The sequence below is a fragment of the Fistularia commersonii genome, chromosome 19, assembly GCF_037954325.1.
Source record: "Fistularia commersonii isolate RoL2024-O1a breed Wild chromosome 19, RoL_Fcom_v1.0, whole genome shotgun sequence".
Taxonomy (NCBI): domain Eukaryota; kingdom Metazoa; phylum Chordata; class Actinopteri; order Syngnathiformes; family Fistulariidae; genus Fistularia; species Fistularia commersonii.
The window spans coordinates 10,728,239-10,754,656 of NC_141302.1; the positions used below are offsets into that span (position 1 = coordinate 10,728,239).

Sequence of the window (26,418 nt, forward strand, 5' to 3'; positions counted from 1 at the left end):
CGAGCCGAACCGAATCTCGCCGAGCCGAACCAAGTCTCGCCGAGCCGCGCTGGGTTTCCGTTACGTCACACGCCTATTCACCTGCAGAGCGCGGGGCCACTCGTCAAACACGCTCGTGTCACGTGAGGAGACACGCACCTGACAGCCGAAACCACGGCGGTGACGTCAAGATGTCCGTCAACACACCGAAATAGAGGCCCGCCATGAAAAAGAGCTCAAGTCAGTGAGGAAGGAGCTAAAAATGAGCGACCGATCAAATCATTCAGACAGAGGATTCCTGCAATAAGTGAGCAAATTATATTTTACTAAACGAGAATGATCTAGAACTCAACAACGTCGGCAGGAAATGACCTAGAAATCCCTCTAATATTTGTAATATTGTTTGAGTACTTTAATAAAGCCATGAGGAGGGCTGAGTGGTTGGGTCATCTTCCTCACAGGATGCTGGTCAGATCCTGGGCTCCTGAAACAACAAAACAGGTGGTCAGTGAAATGACTCCCCCCGCCAAGACTTATTCTGACTATCTAACCTGTGGTCAGCGTAGTAGTCTTCAGGAAGGTGTTGTGTTGCGTGATGGCTCCCCCCTGTCCTCCTGGAGGGCTGGGGGTCACCTGGAGGAGCCTGGAACGAGTCTTTTTTCGTGCACCGCTCTGATTCTTCAACCAGTCGTTATACAGCCTCTCGGAGAGGATGGGTAGAGAGATTTAAGAAGAAATGCGAATGAATGTTTTCACCATAAAATTAAACTATGGCTTACAATTTGATGATTCTTTCATCATGTTAAGAACCAACACGGTCTTTAGCTGGAGAAGTGGAATTGTGTTTATTAATAATGGATGTCAGAGATGATGATATTCATAGAAACAGTCTGTCAGAATGTTGACATACTGTTTGTTAATTGCAACTAAACGTGTGATAAGATGTGGTTTGTGCAAAGAAATCCAACAATTATAAAGCTACGTCTACTGAAGGATGAAAAGCCTGAGGTTCAGTCAAAGTGATGCAATCCTTGAGGTGTTTAAAGGATATTAGCAGTGACGGGCAGATAGAGAATGTCAGTCTCTGTGTGGATGATAATTTCCTGGGAGATGAACCTCTTCAGTTCTGCATCTTTGCCTTGGAAAGGACAAATGACAAACAGCTGAATCTGCAGTTCCACCTGCAAACCTGCAGCCACCTGCACAAGACAGATAAGGACTTTTAGCGATAAAAGCACTGCCATACGGCATATGACAGTCAAGAAATTTGATGTCAATGCATGCAATAGCAGTAAAATATAAGAAATCGGAACTCACTGAAAGGGGTTTTTAACACACAAAACATCCAAATGGAAACCTACCGGTCCTGTTTTATAGATGACTCGGAGGCCTGTCGCAGGAGGGGGTTGTTTCACTTGGAACCTAAAAGAGAAAAAAAGAATAAACAAATATAATTGATATAGCTTGAAACAAGTATTAAAAAGCTTGTACAGAAATGTTCTAACACCATAAAACCTTTGATTTTTTCCAGTTATATAGCCACAATTGTGGGGCTGAATCTGTCTTGTTTTTCATTATGTTTGAATACATTCACCTGCATGTGTCCACACCCACATTCTTCATCAACACAGTGACTGCAGTGGAGGTGCCCTCCCGCAGTGTCCCAAAGTCAACACTTGTTGGAAAGAGCTGGAAGCCCCTCACTACAAGTTTCGGGTCGGTCAGAGAAATAGTCCGACACCTCCTCCTCACAGGCTCCTCCACGGACAGGAACTGGAATTGTGCATATATATAAAAGTTGTTTCCTTTGCTGGGCGGTTATCACATCATGAACTGTTACATTCATACTAGGTCTTCATTATCAATAAGAAATATATAAAACTTCTAGGTCAAGCTGTAACACTCAAAGCTTTAGCATTGTATGTACTTTTTGATTCGGCAGGCTGGAAGGTTTAGCGCTGAGGATGCAGGAGGGAAGTCGGATTTTAGTTCGTCTTGGCTTTCCAGTCACATCTACCTGTGTGGACCTGCATCGGCTGGAAGAGCCCTTCAGACTGCCTTCACCTGGCATGGACACGTACACGTACACATACACGCACATGTACACACACACACACACACACACACACACAGTAATTACAACCCATGCACTGTGCAATGTGGGAAATCTCAATAAATTACTGTGAGTAATGCAATGTAAATTCAGTGCAGGTAAATGTAATATAATAAGAGGCACTATGTACATAAAATCTATAGTGATAGTAAAGATGTTTCAATAGTGAAAAATTGTAACACATTAATTTTTTGATGGGATATTTGGGGTTGGGACATTTCTCTTGTTTTAGTGCATTTTTTAAATGAAACAGACTCGACAGGCAAGTGACTGGCATTAGTCCAGTATAAACAGAGGAACTGCAGGAACAAACCAGTGGTCTGCGGGGGTTGTGGGATGGGGCTCCTTTGACTTATTCCACCAATTTCACCTGCAGCATGACTAAGATAAATCACAGAGAAAAGAAAATATAATCATAATGCAAATGACTAATAAATGGAAGGTCTACAGGCTGATGACTGTGTAAAAAAACAACGGATCATCACAGATAAATTGTATTCCCTGCTGGTAACTAACAATAAGAATCATATATTAATGCAGAGCATATTCATGTGCATTATTTTTTATGAATACATTACCTTGAAGATTGAGATGGATTTGGTGGCCAGGGAGCTACAATAAGAAAATGAAAGCAATTTGTATTATAAATCACTTCTTATTATATAGATAAATATAATACATGTAAGTGTGTGTGATTTTTTTCAAAGTAGAAGTATATAGGCATTTCAGTGATTCTTTGGAGTAGAATTTGACACATATTTCCCTTGTTCGTACCCAAAGCACATACATGAAGTAAAAAAATCTGAGAATAACAATTTTTTATTTTCGTGAGAAGTGGGCGTTCTATATTGTCGATCTAGTGGTGTTGGGTTTGGTGCTGAACACATTTGAGCAGCCACTGTATGGTCTCACTGTCTCCCAATACAATCAACTTGATCAGTGAAGCGGGCCAGCTCACTGGCAGAGCAACCACAACAACAGACAGAGACACATCACTGCAGAATTTGCAATGTCACACAGACAATGCAGATCAAGAGCAGGGTGATGAGGGCAGATGGCAAGAGGACGACAACAGAGAGATTGAAAAGCAAATTTAAACCACAGCCTGACCAGAACTGGGGATAGAAAACAAGTATTTTAAAGGCTGTCTATCTGTGACCTTGCAGACATAGTAAAAATCGTTATCATTTTCAACCCTGGATTGATATTGAGTCACAGCACGGTCTCAGCAGCAAATGTTCAGACGTGGTTCCCATGGACAGCAGTCAGAGTCAATGCTGTGGTATGGGACACCATGGTAGTTTGAGATTTTAACACATAACAGAAGCATTATTTTTGCCAGCCACAGTTAATTAGGGGAAAGAGGGCTGGTGACTGGAAACACTGTAAATCTGTTGCTGCTATTCTTGATTCTATAATACAGCACTTTATTTCTATCAAATATATACAAGTGGACAATATTTCCATGTTTCTGTCTTAACTAAATCAAGAAACTGAATTTTGACAACGATATGATTATATGTGAATATAGGGGGGATGAGGTGACATAGTTTAACACATGCCAATGGATGTCACTTGATGCGGTACTCTGCTCCTTTAAAAAGAGATGAATCAAACAATAAAATTCAATTCCTCTGCTTGCGCAAACTCCCACTAGAAACAAATTAAAACAAGGGCCATCTTCTAAGCTCATAGTAAATAGTAAAAGTTGTTTTATTTACTGGTCTGTTGTGGTGTGTCTCTCAGTGAGGCCTTCGGACTCTCTGACTCTTGAAATGGAGGAACATCTGTGGGCAGCCTCTCCTTCTCTGTTGTTTTACAAAGGAGCAAATCCTGGCAAGGGAATTGCATCCGATTAAAATGAAAAATAAAGCAGTAGCAGCCACAGGTTACGGAAACAAGTCAATTAATATTTGGTAGCTGTGAATTATGAGCATATATAATGAGCAAATCTTATGAAAAGCAATACTGCAATTGTTTTTCTTAAGCTAGTGATTACTCAGATATAGGTATATATATTTATTTTACTTTGGGTATGTTTTTATACATCTTGTACCTAAGTTGTTGCAATCAAATTGCATTTGTGTATAGAGTTAAGTTCATTTCCACACATGATAAAGATAAAAAGTAAAAGAAAAAAATCATAGGTGTCATTAATTCGATGTAAGAGAGCAGTCAGTTTAACACAATAAAGGTGTCATAATGGCATTACATTATATGAAGGTATAAAACAATGTTGGTCTTCAGCTGTTGTTGGGGTCAGTTCAAGATTTAATTCAATAATAAAATATTGATTGGTGGTTTTCATGTTGGTCTATCTATATTACACAGGCACTGCTTTGTTTTTTTTTCTAAATGAATTATAACTTTACATTATTTTTTGGGACTCAGAACTGTACTATATTATTGTGTTCTATTGAGAAACTCAGTCAGTACCTGGAATAGTGGAATATTTTCTTCATGGAAATAAGGAACAACAATCCTCCTCCGATAGGCTTCTCTTCTCTTTTTATCCTCCTCCATCTCCTCTCTAATCACATGCATTCATAGACAATGATTCTGAAATATCATATATCCCCACTGTGTCTTTTTGAGGAAAAAGGTTTACCTGTTTTGTGTATGTCGCTCAGGCCATTTGGTGTCCTTTGCATAAGCAAAACTGGATGGGGTATAGTAATAGTACAATTTGAAAATAATCATGGAGCTGATTTATACGGGCCTTTACAGTATTTTCATAAGTGCTACTTAAACTTTGAAAACCTGTCTGAGGCTGCTATATCAGTTTCCTCCGAAACATCTGAAAGCTCCATTGAGTCTATCAGTCCTTGTTTGTACAGACTCGCTAGGTCAGCTGCAGATACACAGAGGATAATTTCATTTTTCAAAACGATGCTTTGACAACACGCAACACCAGAATAACAAATTACCAGAGCACTGAGGAATTGGGCAAAATATGATCATTAAATTAATAGAATAACAAATGTCACCTACATGGAGTCCGCTTGCCAAAGGTGTGCTGTGCATCATCTTCCTTGGCAAAGCTCTGAAAAAAAATAAAAATAAATAAATAAATAGCTTTTAATCAATACACATACATGCTTGTTTTACTATCAAGGCTTACCAAGTAGAAATGTTTATTATTTAATTTATTTGCTTTCATTTTATGTGTGTGTGTGCGTGTCTGTGTACAAACCAGAACCATATTGAGTAAATTATTGGCATGAACACTCTCTTCCTCAGAGCGAGGATCTTTAACCTCACTGTCTTTTGACCCTTGTTCCTTTTCCATCAGACTTTTTATATATTCCTATGGTCAAAACCATAATGTTGTCAGAGAAGAAACAAAAAATATCCACCTTTCAAACAAATAAATGATTCTTTCAAATTACTTTTATGAAGTTGGTTTTGATAAGCTATTCAAATAGAATTGTTCAAATTGCACCAAAATATTTGATGCAAAGGAAAGGAATTGATTGACATTATTTTGTTGTACCTTCAGCCGTATGTCTATAGTATTCCTGAGTGATGCATTAAAGGGCCGGTGCTGGTACAGTTCCCTCATCTCTAGGACCTTTGGGCAGCTCCTGACAGGTGGTGCAACAAAACCCTCAGACCTTTCTATTAGAGTCAGACCTCGTCCCATGATTGTACCAAAGGGAGGCCCGGTGGTCTTTTTCTGGGTCGGAGAGAAAACACACCAGGAAGAGGGAGGGTTTATTAAATGTGTGTGGTATTCATCAGTGTGCAGTGGTTTTATCTGTACCTCTACTCGAGGGAAGTCATGCCAGCTCCGGTTTTTGAGGTTGGGAGGAGTGATGTCTGGGTTCTGTTTCTCCAGCAACCAGGATGACCACACATTGTAGTGGCCGGGCTTTAGGATGGTGATGCCAAAGTCACCTGCAAGAATAACAGAGTATAAAATAATGCACTCAATTCATTTAGTCTGCTCCAAATAGCTGATAAAGTTGTTTTGAATACAATCTGACAGAATCGTTTATTTACAATCAATTGTCAGGAATCAAGAATTGTCAAATTGTACTTTATGAAGTCTACCTTGTGTATCTTGCAGTGGTTCTTTCAGCAGGGAGATGGTGGGGTCAGCCAGTGCCTTGCTGAGAAGATCCTCCACAATATGAGAGCTGAGTAATTCAGTGCCAGAACCATCCTCGTGTACCACAAACAGCCTGCAATGAAAGTTGTGATGATGAACTTCCCGTTGCATAGCAATTCATAAAGTCTAATGCTAATGTTTTCTAGGTTTTCAAAAACTAATACAAAAATGATAAACAGATCCATTTATGACTGAAACGTCTTTAGTTTCATTTGAGTAATTTACTTTCAAGATTCTGGCCATGTTCGCCATTGTAGGGCTACAGTAATGCTGTTGTTGATATTAACGTGGGTAAAATGTCACAAAATGTTGATAACTAAAACATTTCCAGAAATATCTCTTGCATTAAACAGTGCCAGGTAAGCAGTAATCAGTCTATGTGCAAGAAACCTTGAAATTAACAATTGATCTCCTTGGATGGCTTTATGTTTTGTTTTGGCAGCTGAATTGTACGCTGTTTCTACTCTGTAGATTGTCTGAATTTTGCATTCAATAATACAAATCAAACTAATGTATAGTTTTTATGTATTGAAATGCGTATCTTTTAATGGCTGATGTAGAGAGGAGGGAACGGGTCTTTCCTTTTAAACAGTGCACACTTAAATTTTATTTTCCTGAAAACAATGTATTCGGGTACTGAAAACTGATGACTAAACATCCTTGTCAAATCACTAAGATTGTTTAGAAATCATTTACTTGTTAAAAGTCGCAAATGTGAATTTGTAAATTCAGTATTAGAGCTTATTCTCAGACAGGTATGGAAGCTCACCTGGGCCAATGTTCTTTGGGCTTCACATGAAGCCGGGTCATTTCTCTTTTCCTCTCCTCCTCTTCCTCATTAATTTTTGTGCTTGGAGCTGGACTGGCACTCAGGACTGATGTACGGCCATCTTCAAAAACCTACAACACAAAAAAGCATCAAATCCACAACTTTTGACAGATTGACTTTTCATTGAGTTTACAACACAGTTTATTCATCACCTAAATTTTTTTTTATGGTGTCGGGGGGCATAAATTATAACTGCACTATACATCCTTGCAGCTTTGAATTAGTGCTTTAATTTTTAAAATAGAAACACATAAACCATCACCCTTGGAGGTGACCAGGGATTATAAGAGCATCAGTCATTATGACAGTACTGATGATCATAGGGAGAGGCATTGCAATCTCATTTGCTGAAGTAAATGGAGTCTTGACATCAGGTTCCCAATGAATCATTTGTCATACTAGCAGAACTGTAAAAATGTCTGTTGTGTCTTCACGGTTATTCCTACGCTAGTTCTCTATTAGCCTTGCTTCAGCATCACCTTTTGAGAATGAGGAACATATATTCTTCATCCTCCATAAATTTTCTCTGTTCCCCAGTGTTGTGGAACACTGACCCTCCTCCTATATTCATGGAAGCTGACCTGGAAGTGGTTTCCATCAGGGTCTGTAAAGTCACAGGCCAGAGGGTCTGTGTGGCTCATGGTATAACTTCCAGGTTGGTTGGTGGGGGTGCCCTCTGGAGGGCTAGGGGTAACAAGACAGTCAGTTGAGTACACACACTTTCCGTCACTGTGGATCTGAAGGAGTCCTACACTCGATGGGAACACCTAACACAAACAAATACACATAAGTGTCAGAAAATGTGAATTAGTATCTGTTCACATGATCAGATTTACCTGCTAAGTCTTTATTGTTTTTTCCTAACTGTGTAAAAAATATTTTTCATGGCTAGATGTTTGAAACAGAACAGCCATTCATCAAATAAGAGGCTGCTATGTGTTTGTGGTTGTACTGGAAAATTTTCAACCACCAAGATATTTCTATCAACATTCACATTCAACAAGCAATTTAATTACCGGTACGTCTAGAATTTCATTTGATTTTACATCATAGGCAATGTAGTTCAAAATAATAGTAAAACTAATAATCAGAATCAAATTATGAAAAAAACATCACTATAATGATAAAAACAATGCCATTAGAACTATAGCATCAAGTCGAAATAGGTGTTTAAACCATTAGAATAAACATACAAACAATAGGTATTGGATAGTCGCCATTGACCCATCACCTGATAGGCGCCTTTGTTATTCCCTGTGATGACAGTTCCATCTGCCAAAAAGACATGAGCCATGTGTCGCTCTGGGTACATCACCACAGTGGCAAAGCCCTCCTTCTCCACCAACACCACCTGCTCTTTGGTTGGCACACTCCCACATGCACTCTTCTCACCATCCTTCTCAGCATCAGTCTCTTCAGTAAACTGACTGTCCTCACCAGTATTTACACAACTTTCATCTGTCTCTCTTTCAGTGAACATGTTCTCCTCACACATGCCTGGACTAGCATGCCCATCTTCATCCATGTCAAATGTATTCCTTGGAGTGTTCAGATCCTCTCCTTTATCATAAAACTCCTTCAGGTTGGCACACTGACACTCTGAGAGGCCACATGCACATTCAAAGGGTGATGGAAGGGTAATGCTTTCAAGCTCCTTCCCTGTAAAGGAGAAAAACACAAGGACTGAAGTAAGATACACTGTGCTTTGGATTTGAAATGTCAGGACAGAAAAATAACTGTGTGTACATGTCAGTCTTAAATTTGTGGGACATGTATATAAAGTGGTAAGTGCAGCATGTTTGGCTTACTCTCACGGAACAGTCTAGTTATCCTGGTTCCTTCTGCATGTTCGACACTTAGAGATCCATCAGGGTACTGGACGGAGACTACCAGATCTTCCCGTGTCTGCATCACCTAATTCAACAAAAAAAATAAAAATCTGAAACTGAACAGAGAAAGAAACCATCGCTGTTGATGAAATTGTGTTGAGAAAAACAAGGATATGAGGGCAGGAAAACCACTTTTACCTCATGAGTGATGGGGTCTGTAGCCTTAAAGTGCAGTAGAGAGGTGGCTGGGATGTGTCGGTGTGAGCTGCCTACAGTGCTGATGCGAGCACCAGAGGTAGTCGTAGTTAACCAAAAGCCACACTCAGGAATAGCCTCTGCCTCTGTACTTTGGTCTGTTGATAATTAATAAATGAAGACAGCAGCAAGGACAGTAGGACACTAGACTCCTAGTTTTCCACCAAAGAGGGCCATGAAGCTCATTAAACAATGAAGGAAATACTGGAGTCAAACAAAAAGTTGTGATTTAACCTTTGTCGCTGTCCTCACTTTCTTGAGAGGTGGCTTTCTCTTCTTGTTCAAAGTCAGGCACCCACACTGGACCAGAATCTGAGCTAAAACTGACTGATCCGTCGGCAAACAGCACCTGCAAAACAAACGCGCAGCTTCAGATTTGCAGCTTGTGCCAGGCATGCGAAGATTTGGAGCAGGAGTAATAATATCTCTGTTGTATGTATGAAAACTATGGAGGACAGTGCATGTAGTGTTTTGACATATCACCAGCTCCTCTTTTTTTAATATAATGAAAACCCAGCCCGATAATGTGAAATCTGACATTTAACACAAAATGAGCAGAGCTACTCCACTTTGCAATAAGACTCAGTAACTCTTTTGTTAAAACGTGTGGACATGTATTGTTTCATATATGAACATGTGTCCGGGTTGTTTACCTCTGTGGAACCATCTCTCAAGGATCGGATCACAGCTCCCTGGCTGGTTATGATGCGGGAGACTTCTTTTGAGAGGACGGGGTCTGGAAGTTGGCCCTTAACATTCAGAGGGAAGCTCTGTCTCACCAACATACCCTGCTCCTCTGAGGACACTCCTATTTATAAAAAAGACAGATCAATGAAATTAAATTGCTTGCAAAGAAACATTGGTGTCCAGTGATGGAATTCTCATCTCGGCATGTATGATCAGATTTGAGGAGAGCATGCAGACTTCCTCCTGCAGAGTCATAAATCTATGTGTGGCAGACACACTTATGACTGAGCTGGTGTGACAGTTTATGAGTGTGCTCCCCAATGCTTCAGAGCCATTCCAGGTATGCAAGTTAATGACTGCAGCTATTTCAGGCACACATCTCTTATTACGATGTTTTTCATGATATACACCTGTCTCTGAGAGTGTGTGGATGTGTATACCCCACCCCCTCCACACACACACCACCACCGCAACCCCCGCCTCCATGCTGCACTGACCTTGTGTATCCTCACGCAGAAACTGCAGTAGTAGACCATTTGGAACAGACAGGTTCAGACTATTGAAACAACTTGAATTCAGTGCTGGCTGGCTTTCACACACAGTGGACTGTACACAATAACATACAAGAACATTTCATTTTCACTACGTCTATCAATGCAAAGCCTTTTGGCTCATATTTCTTATTGTCGATTAATGTTATTGGAAACCTGAATCTCTGCAGCTATGGACTGGCTGACTGGTGTGTTAGGGGGGGATGAAACCTGTTCTGCTTCCTTTGTGAGCTGCCTTTCATCAGAAATGGCAGGAATGGAAGACTCTTCAACCTTTAATTTGGTTTCTTGGCAATTTGCTAGAAAAGAAGTAGACAAGAAATACTGTTAACAGTTCCTCTGATGCCCAGCTTTTTATTAGTTTAATTTTTTATCCAAACCAAGATAAAATAAATCAAATAGCAAAGCAAATTGAATTCATGTCAGAAAAAGAAAACCAGTTTGTTTACCTTTGTTTTTTTCTGAAGAGCCATAGACACTGTATGAGAGGTGAATCCCATTTTCTAGCACAGCGGAGAGAGAGCACCTTTTGACTCTGGTCTTCTCCACAGGCTCTACAACTGGAATGCATAAATGACACAAACAAAACAATCATTATCATTGGCTTCCCCCTCTTTTTACTTTTAAATTACATCCATGTGCCCATTCCAGGCTTGCAGTGCTCTTTACCCTCATAATCCTCGTGTTTGTCACTGTTTTGGTGGTGGGAGGGTGTTTTATCTGAAATGGTGTGGTCAATGTGTGTATAGAAATTATGGCCATCCTTCTTCACAGCCACTTTTAACATGGTGGATCCTGTAGGGACAACGCCACAATTTATGAAGATTTTTTTTTTTAGTCATTGCCTTTAGAAAACTACCCAAAACATCACCCATCATCATCATCAGGGTCAACAAAACAGACTGTGTTTCACCTGGCTCTTAGTATAAATGGCAATTTTTGTGCTGTTCAGCCTCAGATTTTGGCAATGACTTCTCTGAGAGCCTTACAGGCTCAGTTTGAAGTTCATCTTTTCGCTTAGGGACAAGGCATTTGTATAAACAGGCACAATAACACCTTTAAATGCTTATAAAAGGATTCAGATCAACACTGATGTAATATATATAAAGTCATTGGTTATCAGCTACAAGGCAATCTCTCTTCATGTTGTTATTTTGAGATTTTCAGCTGAGTTGTTGTAAAATTAGCATACATCTTGGAGATTTTTTCTCTTTGTGGTATTTCTTTGCTGGTTTTTAGGTAGTTTTTATTTCACAGAACAGACTGTTATATTACTAATTCCATATCCATGATGAGACTGTATGATATGAGTAGAAGAGAAGGTCTAGGGATTATCTCTTCTAAAGCCACACACTGGATATCCAGCTCAGAGGAAGGAAGGCCAAGGAAGAGGTCTCAAAGAGGTAACAAAGGATAAACGAAAACAAACAAACAAATAGTGTTTTCGAAAACATCTTTGTTTTGATAAAAACATTTAATCATGGTTTTAAAACAAGCTGCAATTTGATTAATTCCATGCCGTAACTCTTGTTCCATCACAGTACCTTCAACGAAGCTGATGTTCTCCACAGCTATGTGACCTCCATCGGATGGGAAAAGGTTCTGGGTTTGCCCCGAAACATGGATCAACTTCCCATCCATGCCATAGCCAATGAAGCCCTATACAAACACACACACACACACACACACACACACACACACACACACACACACACACACACACACACACACACACACACACACACACACACACACACACACACACACACACACACAGACAATGATGCATTATTCTTGTTTGATTGAGAGGCACTGCTCTTGAGTCTAGCAGCATACAAATATATTTCAGGTACGGTTCAACTATCATATATTCTGGACGTATTTTGATCTCAAAAACTGTGATGCACGATTTGCTGTCTAATGCTGTATCTCATGTCACTCAGACCTTGAAACAAGAAAGTGCAATATTCACTGAAATAAGAGATTAAAGTCAGAAACACTAAGATACATCTGTTTTAAGCTACTAGTATAAACAATTCTGATGTCATCAGTCAGTGAAAGGTTTTCATTTTTTTCTTTTTATTAATTTCAGACAGCCTGAATATAATGGCCGCAAGAAAATGTTGACATCTCCTTAACAAAGGATACAGTATTACATCTCAACTGTCTTCAGAGCTCTGTGTATGTGTGCAATTTAACAGGAGGCCAGTTCTTTCCCCCCAGGACTGAACTGACATCTGTGACCTCTTTCTCCACAGAGACTGCAAAGTTGGCCTAACCTCATGTCTGGACGGCTGTTTCCATCTTACAATAACATTTGCGGGTTGGAAAAACTATCCTTAAGGGGGGAAAAAACTAGACAACAGTTTTCCTTTTACAGTTTAATATTGCCAACATACTTCCTACTATGGCGGTCAGGCCCCTTAATGCATGACTTGCATTTGTATTCTCTATTCCTGAATAAAAAAGCTGTAGCAGGTTCACACCCAGCACTTTTCTGACTTTCTTCTGGGACACTTCATTTTTTTAGGCTGTTATTTGCCTGGAGGAGCTTCAAGGTATTAACATTTGCAGAGGAATGTTATACACAAATTTAGTCCAGAAGACTTTGGATTTATTGTTAGAAAATGCACAGGCTTGCAAATTATCTAAGTGCAATTCTTATTATATAGAATTGGGAAGGAGAAAGGACGCTTAAACCAGTTCTAGAAAACAAATAGGGAACTCGAGCATTCAATAGCAGGCTTCTTTGAGTCATAATAACTAATCTAATCAATACCCTTGAATTTTTGCTCCCTGCTTGGCCTGAATTAGACACATCTTATCACATTGTTAACATAGCTAGAACGATGTGCAGGCACTGGAAAAGTATCAGATAAGGCAAATCTACTCTCTGTGGTGCATAAGTGTATTCTCACGGGAGAGGCTTCCTCGTTGTTTTCCTCTGCTGCCATAGTAACAGACTCAGCGGGCGACTTGCCAGAGTTGTCCGTTCCCTCCACACACTTCTTCCCACCTGGCCCAGATTTATTATTCTTCTTGGCATCATTTGTTTTTGCTTCCCCCTTGTCTTTCTGCGGCTTGGATTTCGATGCATTCTCCTTCTTGGGTTTCTTGGATGTGTCCTCATCCTTTGGTCTTCCCTGCTCCAGCCTCCAGGCCTGGAAAATTATGTTAATGATAAGTCTACTGAGAGTGAACAGTAAAAATTAGTCTGGAGGATGTGAAAGTAGCATTCATAACACTGACTGAAATATGGTCAAAGCAATACTGCATAAATTGTACTGACTTTAAGGGACTCCTTTCTGATAACTGGCATCGGGGCATATTCTTCCTCTGCTGACTCTGGAGCCTTTTCATCTAGTTGAGGCCACAAGACAAGCATTTTATTTACACAGTAGTAAATATAACTCTTTGTTCATCCAGCATATTGATGAGACACATTACCGATTAGAGACTCGACGCTGAGATTTGTGGGAAGAATCTCTCCTTCCTTATTCTCCTCGTCTTTTGTCCAGTCTGAAATGCTGGCTGCCACATGCTCCACATACTTCCTGTTGAGAAGATGTGCTTTTTAGTCCAAGTATCACACCACATCAGTTCAGATAAATCAGGCAAACAAATGAATTGCTTTTTTGTGGCAGTGAGAAAATTCCTATCAAAGTATGCAATTATGGAAAGTTTTTATTTTCTATTTTTCCACAATGAAATACTGATTCATGCCCCTCTGACCTGAATTGGACATCAGTGTGGAGATTTACATCCCAAACCTCCCTACATTGATGATCCGGAGTCATGGGGTGGTGGCAAAAAATGTACAGCGTGTTATTATGAGTTCCTCTAAAAGTATCCATGCAGCAATATTCCTCTGAGGCCAACTGGAGGACCTATGAAAGTTGAAAATCACACTTTTATGTCAGAAATGAATGGCATAAATATAAACATTGGCAAAACCAGGAAACAGTTTCCTGGTCATGACAAAACATAATTTACCAGACTGATATATTATTATATGGCTGAAATAAACTTTCATGGCATGGTTAGAATTTTGAAAGATAAAAAATGCATGTCCAAAAACATGCAGTAGGTTAATTGAAAACCCCTAACCTCATCAAGTCTCTGTCTACAGGACAGGCAAAATAAATATATTTATTATCATAAGAACAAGCAGCATATTTCACCCCAAAAATTGGTTTTATTCTCAAAGCTTGTTTTTGAAGTCAGTAAGTAAATTGTGCCACTTCCAGTCTCTTAGTTAACAGTAATAAAAAATATGCTTTAGTCCAAGGCCAAGATTGACAGCTTTCTAATGGTCATTTAAATGTGTGCAAAATGAGTCAGAACACATTCATTGTCGTCCTCTGGATTCCCCCCCCCCAAGAACTTTGAAGCTCTACACAAATTCAAAGTGGCATTATGAACAAAAGAATTTCTTTAGTTGGGGATATGCTGCCACTGACAGGCAACCAAATGAAATGCACCCAGATTCAGTCTTCAAATAGTCTGATAATATTGTGGATTATAAATTTAGATTATAAATCAGAGAGGCTGAAACCCGACTGATGATGAATGGTCTCTCAGATGCTGTCCTAAAAAACAACTGACATTTACAATACTAGAGCTCACCTGTGGGAAGATGGCGGCATTGTGGTGTTCAGTGTAATGCCAGTCATACAGAGATCTCCGCCTGCAACTCTGAATATCAGACAAGTCCAGCTCATCACTGATCTGTTGGGAAAAAATCAGATTGAATAGATAGCAGTAATAGATTACAGTAGATGTGTGATGAAAAAACAAGCGAATGAAGGAGATGAACAATACCTCTGTGATGCAGGAGTCTTCAGCTACACTGGACAGATCTAGAGATTGAAAAAATAAAATGAAAATCATTTGATAGAAACTTGTCATTGAACCATGAGTGTAATGCACAGTTTATTATTATGCAAATGTCTGGATACAAATGGAAAGAACTCATTATACTAAAAATTCTAATGAGAATCTTTTCCTCTGACGCCCCATCTTACCATACTCCCTGCTTTTCAAATGTACATTTAAAAAAAGATGGTGGACTATTTGAATAAACAAAGCAAAGTAACAGCCTAAAACATGTTTTTCAATGATTGAATCAATGTAACAAATCAGACCTTTCGGTGGTGATTTTTCTATCATCTTGCTGGCAAAGCCCAGCGGGTCGTCCCAGGGGTTTACTGCGGCCGTTTGCTCTTTGTCAGTAACCTTCACTAGTACACCCTGCTGGTTCAGCCTAGTCAGCGGCATACTCTCCAACACACTCTGATGGAACAAACGCTCCACCTCCGGCCAAGGCACGACACCTGGGGGGGGTGTCAGTCAAAACTGTGATTTCAAAATGATGAATCACAAGCTTTTGTAAAATTCTACACTGGCCAATAAGTCACAAATAGCTCTGGATTGGGCTACTTTACATTCTTCTAAAGTTCAGGACACCTCCAGCTGTGTTTGCGCTATGTTAAAAGGAATTTGTTGCTTTTGCTTCTTCTTTCAATTTCCATGTGTTGGACTGTTATTGAGCCAGGCTGCCACACTGACCATCTGTTGTGTAGTGCTGTAGCTGCTGCTTGATGGCCATCCAGCATGAATTGTTGTTCCTTTTCTGAGAGACGGTCTGAATCTGCCTCGATACTAGTGACAGCCGGATCATGGATGACTCCACTTTTGCTGGATCAAAACACTGCATGACCTAAGAGGGAAACACACAGAGTTGAAGAAAGTGATACCCAAATTACAAATGCCATAAATAAGAGAATCATTCAGGTCTGTCTTCTTTCAGATTGTTGAAATAAAAATCTCCTTTACCTTTATGTCCCTAAAGCGCAGGGCCATCTTGTCATGGTGCCTTATAATCAGAGGCTGCTCAGGCTTCCTGTGCATCTCCCCTGCAACAAACTTATCAAAAAGCTTCTAAAAAAGTAACAAAGGAGAGACAAAGCAACAACAAAAAAAAAACTAAATTATTGTCCATTAAAGTATTGTTAATGTGCAAAATTGAAAGGCCTCATAGCTCAACTATTGTTTACACTTATTACTACACTTATTGTTGGGGTAATTCTAAAGGGGTAGTCGTAAGCTGATCGAATGGGACTTGCTTGAAGGGATTCACATCTCAAAGGTGTTCTATATGCTAATGGTTTGTTTACATGTTTGACTTTGAGCTTCCATTAATTCCTCCCAGGTTAGCAAGACGACTGGAAATCCAAAGATTTATTGGGTATAAACTGTGATATATTGAAACAGGAAATAAGACTAGTTCTTCACGGAATCTCTGGGACGACAGATGCTACTAAATATCATAACACTGTCATCCTGCATCAGATTTTGCATGTTGACAGATGTGTTGATCAAGAGTCGGTGTTTCTTTAGAAGCAGAGAGACAGTTACTGAGGAAACAGTAGAGCAGATGAGAGACACATAAAACAATCCATCCTTCGATACTGGAAGAAGTCCAGCGGCACCATCAGCTCAAAATTGGCAGACACTAATGGCACCAAGATACACCTCCTGTATGTCTGGTCTGTGTGGAGCTGAGCAGAGATTATCTTTTTATAAGATTTTGAGCCAAAAAGCCATTCTGCTGATGAAACAAAGCCAAGCAACTCATAAATGCATGAAAACACGAGGGAAGATCCGCCAAAAATAACAGAAGGCAGTTTTTTTATCCCCCTCACCGGAGGGCTTGAGCGTAACAGCCTTTGCTCTAGCACCGCCTGCTGGGCAGAATTCGAAGTATTCATAGTTCAAACGCTCAGAATTGTTGGTGATTTGTTATAAAACACAGATACGGCCATCACAATACAATAAGTAGTGTTCAACATATAAAATACGGTGAAATCGCCAGCAGAACAGGGTGGCTGTCAGAGTCCGTTTTGCTTCCCTTCCTCCCTTCATCGTGTCTAGTCACGCTGCGGCACGCAAGGCAAGAGGACTGACGCGATGGGAGCTGCAGGTGCTGCACTAGAGGTCGTACCGTGGGAATGACGTCTGATAAGACCAGCAGCCATTGAGATAATCTCCAGAAAAGGAGAGGAAAATGAATATAAATTGAATGAAACCTAAAAGGGAGGTGTGCATTGGCCGGGAATCGAACCCGGGCCCCCCGCGTGGCAGGCGAGAATTCTACCACTGAACCACCAATGCTACATACGATAAGCTAACCAAGGTTTTACAATATCCTAGGGTCCCACCTCTCTCTCCTCGTCATCCTCCACTGCTGTCAATAGGCTGTTTAACATGTGGCGTTTCTCCTCCTGTCTGTGCAACAGAGGCAGGAAGCTCTCCAGCATATAGGCCACAAGCTGCTGGTCTAACTTGGGGCCGCTGGGAGGATCTGGATCATCGGAGCCGAGAGACGAAATGGACGAGGCTGGGTCTGAAGAAAAGGCCACCTGAACACAAACGAATGGAAGATACAACACAGTTCCTTTCGTTTTATTATTCTAATTTCAGACTGACAGAGCAATTAATACATACGAATTTAAAAGCGTGTTCCTTTAACCACTACATGTATAGTCTTTCCATGGAAGCCCGAAGCAGCTATCCCTTCATATATTTTCCTTTAAAAAGCTTTTTATTCTCAAAATAATGTGAAGTCATTATTACAAAATGACAAACTCTGGGGATGTAATCCTTTATGGGCACAATGCACAAACCTGCTCCAGCATGCAATGCAAGATGAGGTGCACCGAGCAGGACTCTGGAGGTACCAGGTCAAGAAGGTTGCTGTAGAAACGCATGTCCACGTTTGTAGAGAGGTGAGGCTGCTTTACCTCTGACCCAGAAGAAAACAATAGCAATACTCAAAATCACCATCATGCTTCTATCCACCAATCCATTAGATTCACTGACACAGGGAATCCCTGACTAAGGAGGGAAAAACTCATTATTGTCTATTCCACACAACTGCAATGATATCCAGAACACCAGTGGTGTAATTAGCAGTTAATCAAAAAAAAAAAAAAGCAGAAATCATGACTAAATAGTCCTTGTACTCTTTATTTATTTGTATTTTATGTTTTATTAATTAAACTCAGCACAGGGGTACACTTGTGCTTTAGAGGCCAAAGTATGTATAAATTAAAATATATTACATTGGTGTGTGCGTGTGTGTGTGTGTGTGTGTGTGTCCATGCTTTGCATGCTGTGAAAGGGGAAGCTCTGATGTCACACAGGGGAAGCTCACTATCTATGTCATTGTGAATGGCTGCTGCATATTGCTTTTAAAAATACACAACCTTTCCCTCTTGTACAAAGAAACGGGAATCATGCTTTTATTCTTAAAGCCAATTGACAAGTCTCTTCAGGTCCACAATATATTCATACTCCATACTTAGTCTACACGTAAGAAATTTTGTGACTGGCACTCATACCTATTCATGATGAGAAGCTTTATTCATTCCCTCTAAATGGTGTTTTAAAGGGGTTACAGGTTAGCATCTTGGTGGGATGATGCATTTTCTAAATCAGATATATAGAAGGCTGAAAGAAAGTTTTCACCTAGTTCAGGCGGGCTCTCCTCCACTCGCCCCGACTTCTTCTTGGGTGATGGAGTTGCAAGGGAAGGGGGAGGTATGATCTAATCCATCAAATACAGAGAGATGATAGGTGTTAAAGACAAAAAGTTAAAAAAAAAAGCATTCACTGCTACAATCAGGGGAGAGCTTTAACTATTAATGTGTGAAATTATAGTTTCTCTCAGATCAGATCTGAATAATACAAATTCAGTTAAAATAGTGGTGTCAGCATTTCTGTTTCCAGCTCGGGAAAATTCCCTGGGGTTTAATTAACACCTTTTATTCAACAAAATTATGCAATCTATCAGATTTTTTGCACAGTTATGTTGCTCTACTTTAACAGTTGTTTTACTTTTTGCACCAATTTCCTAGTTTCCTTTAGTGTCCAACGACTTCTTTTGATTCCTTCTGCTGTCTATTTATTTGTGGATTTTTTATTTTTCTTGATATATCCTGTCTTCTGCCGTTCTATTTATATTTATACTCATATTTATATTCATATTTATTTCCTTTTTTTTGAGATTATAACTGTTACGCTGCTGTGACAAAGGAGTTTCCCCGATCGGGATCAATAAAGTTTATCTTATCTCATCTCATCTTATCTTGATGGATCAGATTTCTGTAAATAATGATGACTGACATGCACTTGTCTACCTCGATGGGCTGTACGTGATCCAGGCCAATGACAGTGGGGATATTGAGCAGGCTGATTTTTTCCAGGTAGTGGTGATGCTGCCTGCGCCAGGTCAGAGTGTCGTAGATGAGACGGGCAACACCCTGGAAGATTTGCCCTCCCAACTCCATCTGCACAAACAGAAAACCACCATTCGATCCAATTTCACACTTCCTGAAAAGTTTCATAATTGATACTATTTTTATTATCATTACAATATCAAATGTTTATTGTAATTTGAGCATCAACTATCAATTATTTTTTCATCACATTTTCAACCGATTACTCCATCTGTATAACAGCAGTCTGGATGGCACACTGCTCTGACTGTTCACTTCCTCATCCATTCACATGTCATGACATAACTATGCTATCTTTTATTTATTTTTTCATCCTTGTTAGTCCCAGCCCGCACGCATCATGCCTATTTTTGTTTAATTATTTTATTCTTGTCATTGATACTGTCACTCCATTTATATTGCAGTTTAGTTTTGGTTGTTTATTTTTCACCCTTGCTGTTCCATTCTGTTGTCCATCCTGATGTTTTTGCTGTTGCTGTTCTCCCTGCTGTCTATTCTTGGATGTCTTTGCTATCTTCTGTCTTCTAATTGTCTCTCTATTTATATTTATATTTGTATTCATATTTATTTTTGAGATTATAACTGTTAAGCTGCTGCGACAAAAGAATTTCACCTATGGGGATCAATAAAGCTTATCTTATCTTATCAATCAAAACAATAGCACATATTGATTGCTCATTATGGAACTATTGTAACTGAACAAGAGAGAAAAATAAAAAAGATACTTAAAATATATTTAGTGGTTTCCCTCCCAGAAATGGTAATATTCTAAACCAAGCTGCTCAAATTGCTCATTTACGGTACTTCAACACATCATCTTTAAGGCAACTTTATTGATATTGAGGAATTAACAGGAAAATTTTCTTTTACTGCCATGTACTACATATCTTTTAATGACTGTCAAATTAGTCAACATTATTCCAGGTTTTTTAGAATGTATTCTTATTTTGGTTCTTAACAAGAAAAACTCACCGCGGTCTCAAAATCAAGCGTTGGGACGGGAGGGATGACCTCTGGGAAGTTGAAGTCGAGCTGCAGAATGTCGTTGAGCGGAGACTCCGGTGGCCCGCTGTCCAAAACTGGCCTCAGACCGGACCAGAACAGATCCAGCTTCCTCGCAAACTCATCAGTACTGTCAGCATCAGGGGCTGATAAACAATGAGAAAATTATTTTTGTGTAAAAACTAACATTATTTTCCTTGTGATTGAATTTTAAGATCTATACATTTTATGATCGATACAAATCTTGAAGGTTTTGTACAAAGGATTTCTCACTCTTCTTATCGCTCTCAGGGGTTTGCTCCTCTTGCGGCATTGAATTCAGTTTTATAACACTAGACACGTGAACATCCAAGGCATCAAGTGCCATGAGCAAGAGTGGCTGGTAGAAACCAATCAGCAGGATGTAAAGCTGAGGACCATCATCTGGTTCATCATCTTCAAGCACAAACACACACATTGACACATACATACACAAACACACACTTTACTACCGGCATGTGCAAAAGCAATACATTTTTTTTCTGTCTGTGTAAAACACAATGACTTCTTCTTTGGGGGTTGAAAAATGCCATAAATCGAAGACAATACTTTGGGGATTTTCTGTCTGTAAAAACATGTCAAATAACAACAAATTAGTAAAGATGAAATAACACCCTTCCCTTGAGGAAAAACACATGTTTGATGTTCCATAACTTTCTAAAACAGTTTCTACCTTGTGTTTAAAACGCAAACATTGAAAAATCTAAACCCGCCAGAGGAATAAATGTTTTAGTGTCAAGCATAGTGTTTCTGTGCCATGGTGACTTGTAGCCAGAATAGATATTAGAATCAGCCACATTTTATCCAGATTTTTTGAATTTAATAAGATAATACCACCAGATATAGATATTGGACAGATCTATTATTTAATTAAAATACAATTTAGATTATTTCTTATAATGAAACATGAGACTGGCTTGAAAAGGCAAGCGTGAACTACGTTCGTGTGGACTTCAATATTGGGACTTTGGAAAGCCATTGCATTTAGATTAGTTGGTAGCAGAAGTGAAAAACAATACAATATGAACATCAGTATCAGGATCAAGCGGTTAGGAACAGACGTGATGACACTAAGATTACACTTTCATTCAACCAAATTGCAACATCTAAATAACACTTTTCTTCCATTTAAAAACAGTGAGCTGTTTATCTGTTAATATAAAATATGCCATTATATTTCGCAACAGTGAAAAGCTATGAAGGGCTGATATTTCACAGAACTTTTAAGTTTTTATACAAATGACAATGCTTAAAAATGAAATCATGAGACATTCAAATTAGCCTTTATAAGGCAGTGGAAAACATGTACACATATTTGCATGTTTAGCTTACGTACACATACATGCCAACACACACACCAGAAGTTCACCTATGAATTTGGGTGGCTCCAACTCATCTCTGCGTTTGAGTTTTGTCTTTTTCTCTCGGGAGGTTTCAACAGCAGCGGGCGCCATCTTTGATTTTTTTCCCTTGTCCTTGGCAGAGAGGGCAGGAACACCAGTTGCCTTCTTCTCCTCAGCCTTTAAAAGAAAAAAAACAAGGTGATATACATTTAAATGCTGCAGCAAATCCTAAAATATAAGAATACACTCACCAGGGCTGCCTCAATCCTTTGCTGGTCATTGGCCTTGATCTGCAGGAGCTGAAACTTCACAATTTTTGCCAGCAGATCACAGGGAATCTCTTGTCCATCATCAAGCAGCTCTTTAGCAAACTCTGTGACCTACACACATTCACACAAAGACAAAAGACACAAATGGATATTAAAAGACACAAAGATCCCTTGCATTCTGTATCACATTACACTAATACCATCTTCTGTAATTATTCAACATGTTAACCTCATAGTACAGAGGAAGGTTGTCCGGCTTTTTATCTTTGGAGTTTCCCAGCTCATGGATCTGCAAGAAAGAAAGGGGACAAAAATGTACACAAATCTTAATGCTATATTTTCCTCCTTATTAGATAGCATTTACAAACAGCTATACAAATGATTCATTCATTATTTTTTTTATTTTTTTCAGAAAACACAAAAACTGAGCCAGATATCTGATTAGGTGTTCATTGAGACAAAAATAAAAAAATTGCCATCAAAAAATGACTTGGGCAGTTATTTTAAAATGGTGGTTATATGTTGTGTGAGTCCTTCAGTGGGTGTCATGTCATGCTCTTTGTACTGTTTTCTTGGTCGCGCTGTTTCCATGTTCGTGCCAGGCCAGTCTGTTTTGTTTTGTTTTGTTTTGTTTTGTTTTGACGTATTGTGATATCTTAGGCTCTCTCACTCTTAGCCAGTTGAACAAAACATTTTGGAAAAACAATTGGTGTTACATTCTACTAAAATAGTGCTAGTTTTGTTTGTTTGTTTTCAAAGGATGAGCACACAAATGTCATTCACATTAATGTTGCTGTACTGTTACTGAGTGGGCGAAAACAGACAACAGTAACTAAACCTACAAACACTAGCATAATCAATGAAAGCATCCAGAACAAATACCTTGGCCAGCATGCTGTCCCAGCTCACCACAGTGAAGCGTCTGCGCTGGGGCTGCTGCACTGCCAGAGACAGAACCCCCATCAGGTCCTCATCATGGGGGCATCCCCCAACCAGCACACACACACAGGCCTGCCAGGACTCCTGCATACAATATGCTCTTTGTTACACAGAAACACAACACTACCTGTGTGTGTGGAGGGAGTAGGCAGGGATAGAGCAAAGCATAGAACAATAAATAAATTGCATTCATAAAACAAAATAATGTTTGATGTGTTAACACGTGTTACACTACAGGTAACTTCCGCTCGAATACGCAACCTTCACCTGATATACACCACTTTCTGGACTCTAGGAGGTTACAAGTATATCAACAGGCCTTGCAGTAAGTTGGTTTCAAATGAGAACCTTAAAAAAGCAAGATTTTTTTTCTTTTTTTTCAGTTTATGTGACAGACAATGAACCGAGGTGATCAATGGCGTGTCTAACCTCTTCAAACTTGGCTATGATGAGACCGGTTTCCCAGTTCTTGTTGACAACCGCACCTTTCGCGCTGCTGCGCTTCTTCGGAGCCGCTTTTTTAGACGCCTTGGGCGCCATTTCGGCTCCGCGACCTGGAGAAAGGGGAACAGTCACTCATGAGAAGAGTGTCCTCCTCTTCACCGTTACAGTTTTCCCAAATTCGGAAAAAGAAATACAGTTAATCAGTTAACTCCTTCACCGGTGCTGTTTCGCGGGTGTGTTGCCCCTAGTAACTACAGTGTCGCTTTGAAGGGGGGGGTTGTTGCTATGGCAACGTCACCGGAAACGAAGACCCTCAACAGACCAGAAATCAGGAGCTCAACGTTTTTGTACCATGTTAGGGACCCGCTTCTTCTACCTCGATAATTCGTTACAATTGCACTAAAAACAATGACCTACCGCGTTTCTGGCCTTTTTAGTGAGTGTGTTTGGTAAGCAAGTTTTGTACTTGAAGTTTTCTAACTGGCTGCCCAATATAGCGCATGCGCAGTGGACTTTCACAAACCGGCAACAAAAACATAATCCATGAACAATTGACACTTTATGCATTAATTAATCCATTAGTTTATCTTAATCAAAAGATTATTATTATTCTTGTTGTTGTTGTTGTTGTTGCTTTATTAATTCAACAATTTGTCTATGGAGGTTATCAGTCATTAAGGTCATGCTGATTCTTGTCAAAATCTTTCTGTTGTGGAAACTGGACTTGAATTTCTTTGCTTGAAGACGTTTCACTCATCAGCCCAGAGGCCTCTTCAGTTCTCAATTCTTATTTTTTTTCATAAAGACAAAAATTATGCAATTTTTGAGCCTTACTTTCTCTTTTGATCGGATTTCATGTAACTCTCTCACAGGACTGTATTTGATTTTTAGGCTTCATTTCTTTTTTCTGTGTGTACTGAATCTTTATTAAGTTATATTGGGTTATATTACTTGAGTTATATTGAGCTTTTGAATGTATTGTGTTAATATGATCGATCACCCCAGTTCAGGTCATTTCAATCCTATCTATGATAATGTTGGGATGCTGAATATAGAGTTTGAACAGGACTTTTAAACCACTGCTGTCAAATGGGATGCCAGACTTCACTTCTCCGCTAGATGGCAGCAGCCTCTGTGAGCAGTCGGGCTGCAGAAATGTTTAGTCAAAATAATGTCGTCAAATAACAACAGAATTAACCGAAGGAGTAATTAAATGACAGAATTTAGAAAGTAAAATGCATTCGTTTTTACACGTCCGTCACGTCGCAACCATCTGCAATTCAAACATTAACCTTCACACACACACACTCAAGCCTCAATGTCAATCAGTAATTCTGCCTGGGCCGATAACTACCCTGGAGTCACAGAGCTGCCAGTAACATTATAGAAGGCAGCTGGTTTACCTCCTGTGCCAAATGCAGTAAAAAGTGACCTGACTGTGAAAACACAAACACACACGCATGCACACACGGCACACACAACACACACGTACTTCAGTTCCTTTCAAAATGCTTCTCTGTTTCAGAGTAATGGTGATCATTGAAGCACATTTTGGGATTACATTTTCCCATAAATTCCATGGAAATTCAGAAAAGGCTGGAACGCTGTTGGCAAAAAAATTGTGACCAAATATCTGAAAAAATGATTGAAGTGTCTCCTGTTATGTGCAACAAGTGGCCATGAATGCAATTCTACAAAATAAAAAAACATAATGAGAATATTGAAGTTCAAACATGAATAACAACATCACCTCAGCCCTTTCTGTAAAAAAAACTCAAATATAAATTGAAAAAAAAACAACTCATAAATTTCACAGTTTTCAGAAACATTTTGTGAGTAGCAGAAAAGGAATAATTAAATATTTCTCCAAATTCAAGAGCAAATGCACAAAAGTGAAATAAAAAATCTTGAGATATATTTCCAATTTGTACCTAATTTTTTTCAGTAACTTAAAGTAACGTTTGTCGAAATTTTTCAGTACGATTGTAATTCTTTTCAAATGTTGAGGGGATGAAGGGAGTGACCCGACAACAGATTCAAATAAATAGAATACATTAAAGAAATATGATTTCATCATAGTAAGAAATACACAAAATAGATACAAATATCTAAAAGTGAGAAACAATGAAAAACACTAGAAATAAAAAAGATAGACGGATAATTAAATGGAAATTACTTTTAAATTGTAAAGGGAAAACAGAGAGAGTGGAGGGGGAAAGAAGACGAGAACAACCTTTTACACCTGAAAAACCGTCAGTGTCACTGTCATTTCATCAGACTTGAGAAACAAGATTTACCAGGCGGGTCAGGACTGACCATTTTTCATCCATTCATCACTCTGCAGCCACTACCGGCAGATGTTGAGATGCTGTTTGGATCAGACTTCATTCCTGGGCATCATCTGCTCCATCACAGGAGTTCATGTAATAAATTCACTGCATCATATTTTGGTAACAAAGCCATATTTTGGCTTAAAAAGCAAAGGGTATTTTCATCCAGGCCTCAACCTTCTCCTACCCGCATCCCATAAAAGGTCAGAAAAAGACACACACACACACACACACACACACACACACACACACACACACACACACACACCACCCTCCTCGTGTGATGACAGGGAAATGCTGATTTGAAGTCAGCAGCCGTACATTTGTCACAGAGGGGACGCCAGATACAACATCCAGAGTCAGTCACACTCCGCACACATCCACCCACACACACACACG

General features: G+C 39.4%; 1 protein-coding gene and 1 non-coding gene across 4 annotated transcripts; both read right to left on the reverse strand.

The window, feature by feature from the left end:
- Positions 1–298: 298 nt before the first annotated feature.
- On the reverse strand, positions 299–26,122 carry spag17 (sperm associated antigen 17). Of its 3 annotated transcripts, none has more exons than XM_086166101.1 (50): positions 26,006–26,122; positions 23,675–23,799; positions 23,189–23,329; positions 22,536–22,595; positions 22,289–22,417; positions 22,064–22,214; positions 20,929–21,090; positions 20,626–20,801; positions 19,555–19,704; positions 18,884–18,962; positions 18,040–18,158; positions 17,575–17,775; positions 16,190–16,294; positions 15,923–16,073; positions 15,499–15,687; positions 15,176–15,213; positions 14,981–15,082; positions 14,087–14,241; positions 13,802–13,908; positions 13,644–13,714; positions 13,273–13,515; positions 11,899–12,013; positions 11,024–11,149; positions 10,804–10,914; positions 10,511–10,653; positions 10,301–10,409; positions 9,770–9,924; positions 9,369–9,465; positions 9,060–9,214; positions 8,841–8,946; positions 8,264–8,691; positions 7,614–7,799; positions 6,973–7,103; positions 6,146–6,276; positions 5,856–5,989; positions 5,586–5,768; positions 5,286–5,399; positions 5,084–5,135; positions 4,853–4,943; positions 4,701–4,751; positions 4,529–4,622; positions 3,814–3,925; positions 2,671–2,704; positions 2,406–2,473; positions 1,907–2,043; positions 1,574–1,752; positions 1,341–1,401; positions 1,031–1,178; positions 531–695; positions 299–463 (listed from the first exon to the last, which is right to left on the reverse strand). In XM_086166101.1, exons 1-50 carry the CDS (start codon positions 26,013–26,015, stop codon positions 435–437), a joined length of 6,309 nt encoding a protein of 2,102 aa, XP_086022227.1. In that variant the 5' UTR covers positions 26,016–26,122; the 3' UTR covers positions 299–434. The 3 variants fall into 3 exon arrangements, with proteins under 3 accessions (XP_086022227.1, XP_086022226.1, XP_086022228.1); XM_086166100.1 differs by having other exon boundaries at positions 9,351–9,465; XM_086166102.1 differs by lacking the exon at positions 11,024–11,149 and having other exon boundaries at positions 9,351–9,465.
- trnag-gcc (transfer RNA glycine (anticodon GCC)) lies at positions 17,457–17,527 on the reverse strand. The gene has a single exon. It is a non-coding gene; the product is annotated as a tRNA-Gly (tRNA).
- Positions 26,123–26,418: the final 296 nt, after the last annotated feature.

Excerpts from the sequence above, each read along its gene's own strand:
- spag17 (XM_086166100.1), bottom strand. Across the intron at positions 5,136-5,285 it reads ATTTACTCAATATGGTTCTG|AGCTTTGCCAAGGAAGATGA; the intron begins GTTTGTACACAG and ends ATTTTTTTTCAG. Across the intron at positions 4,944-5,083 it reads CTTTGGCAAGCGGACTCCAT|CTGACCTAGCGAGTCTGTAC; the intron begins GTAGGTGACATT and ends GTGTATCTGCAG.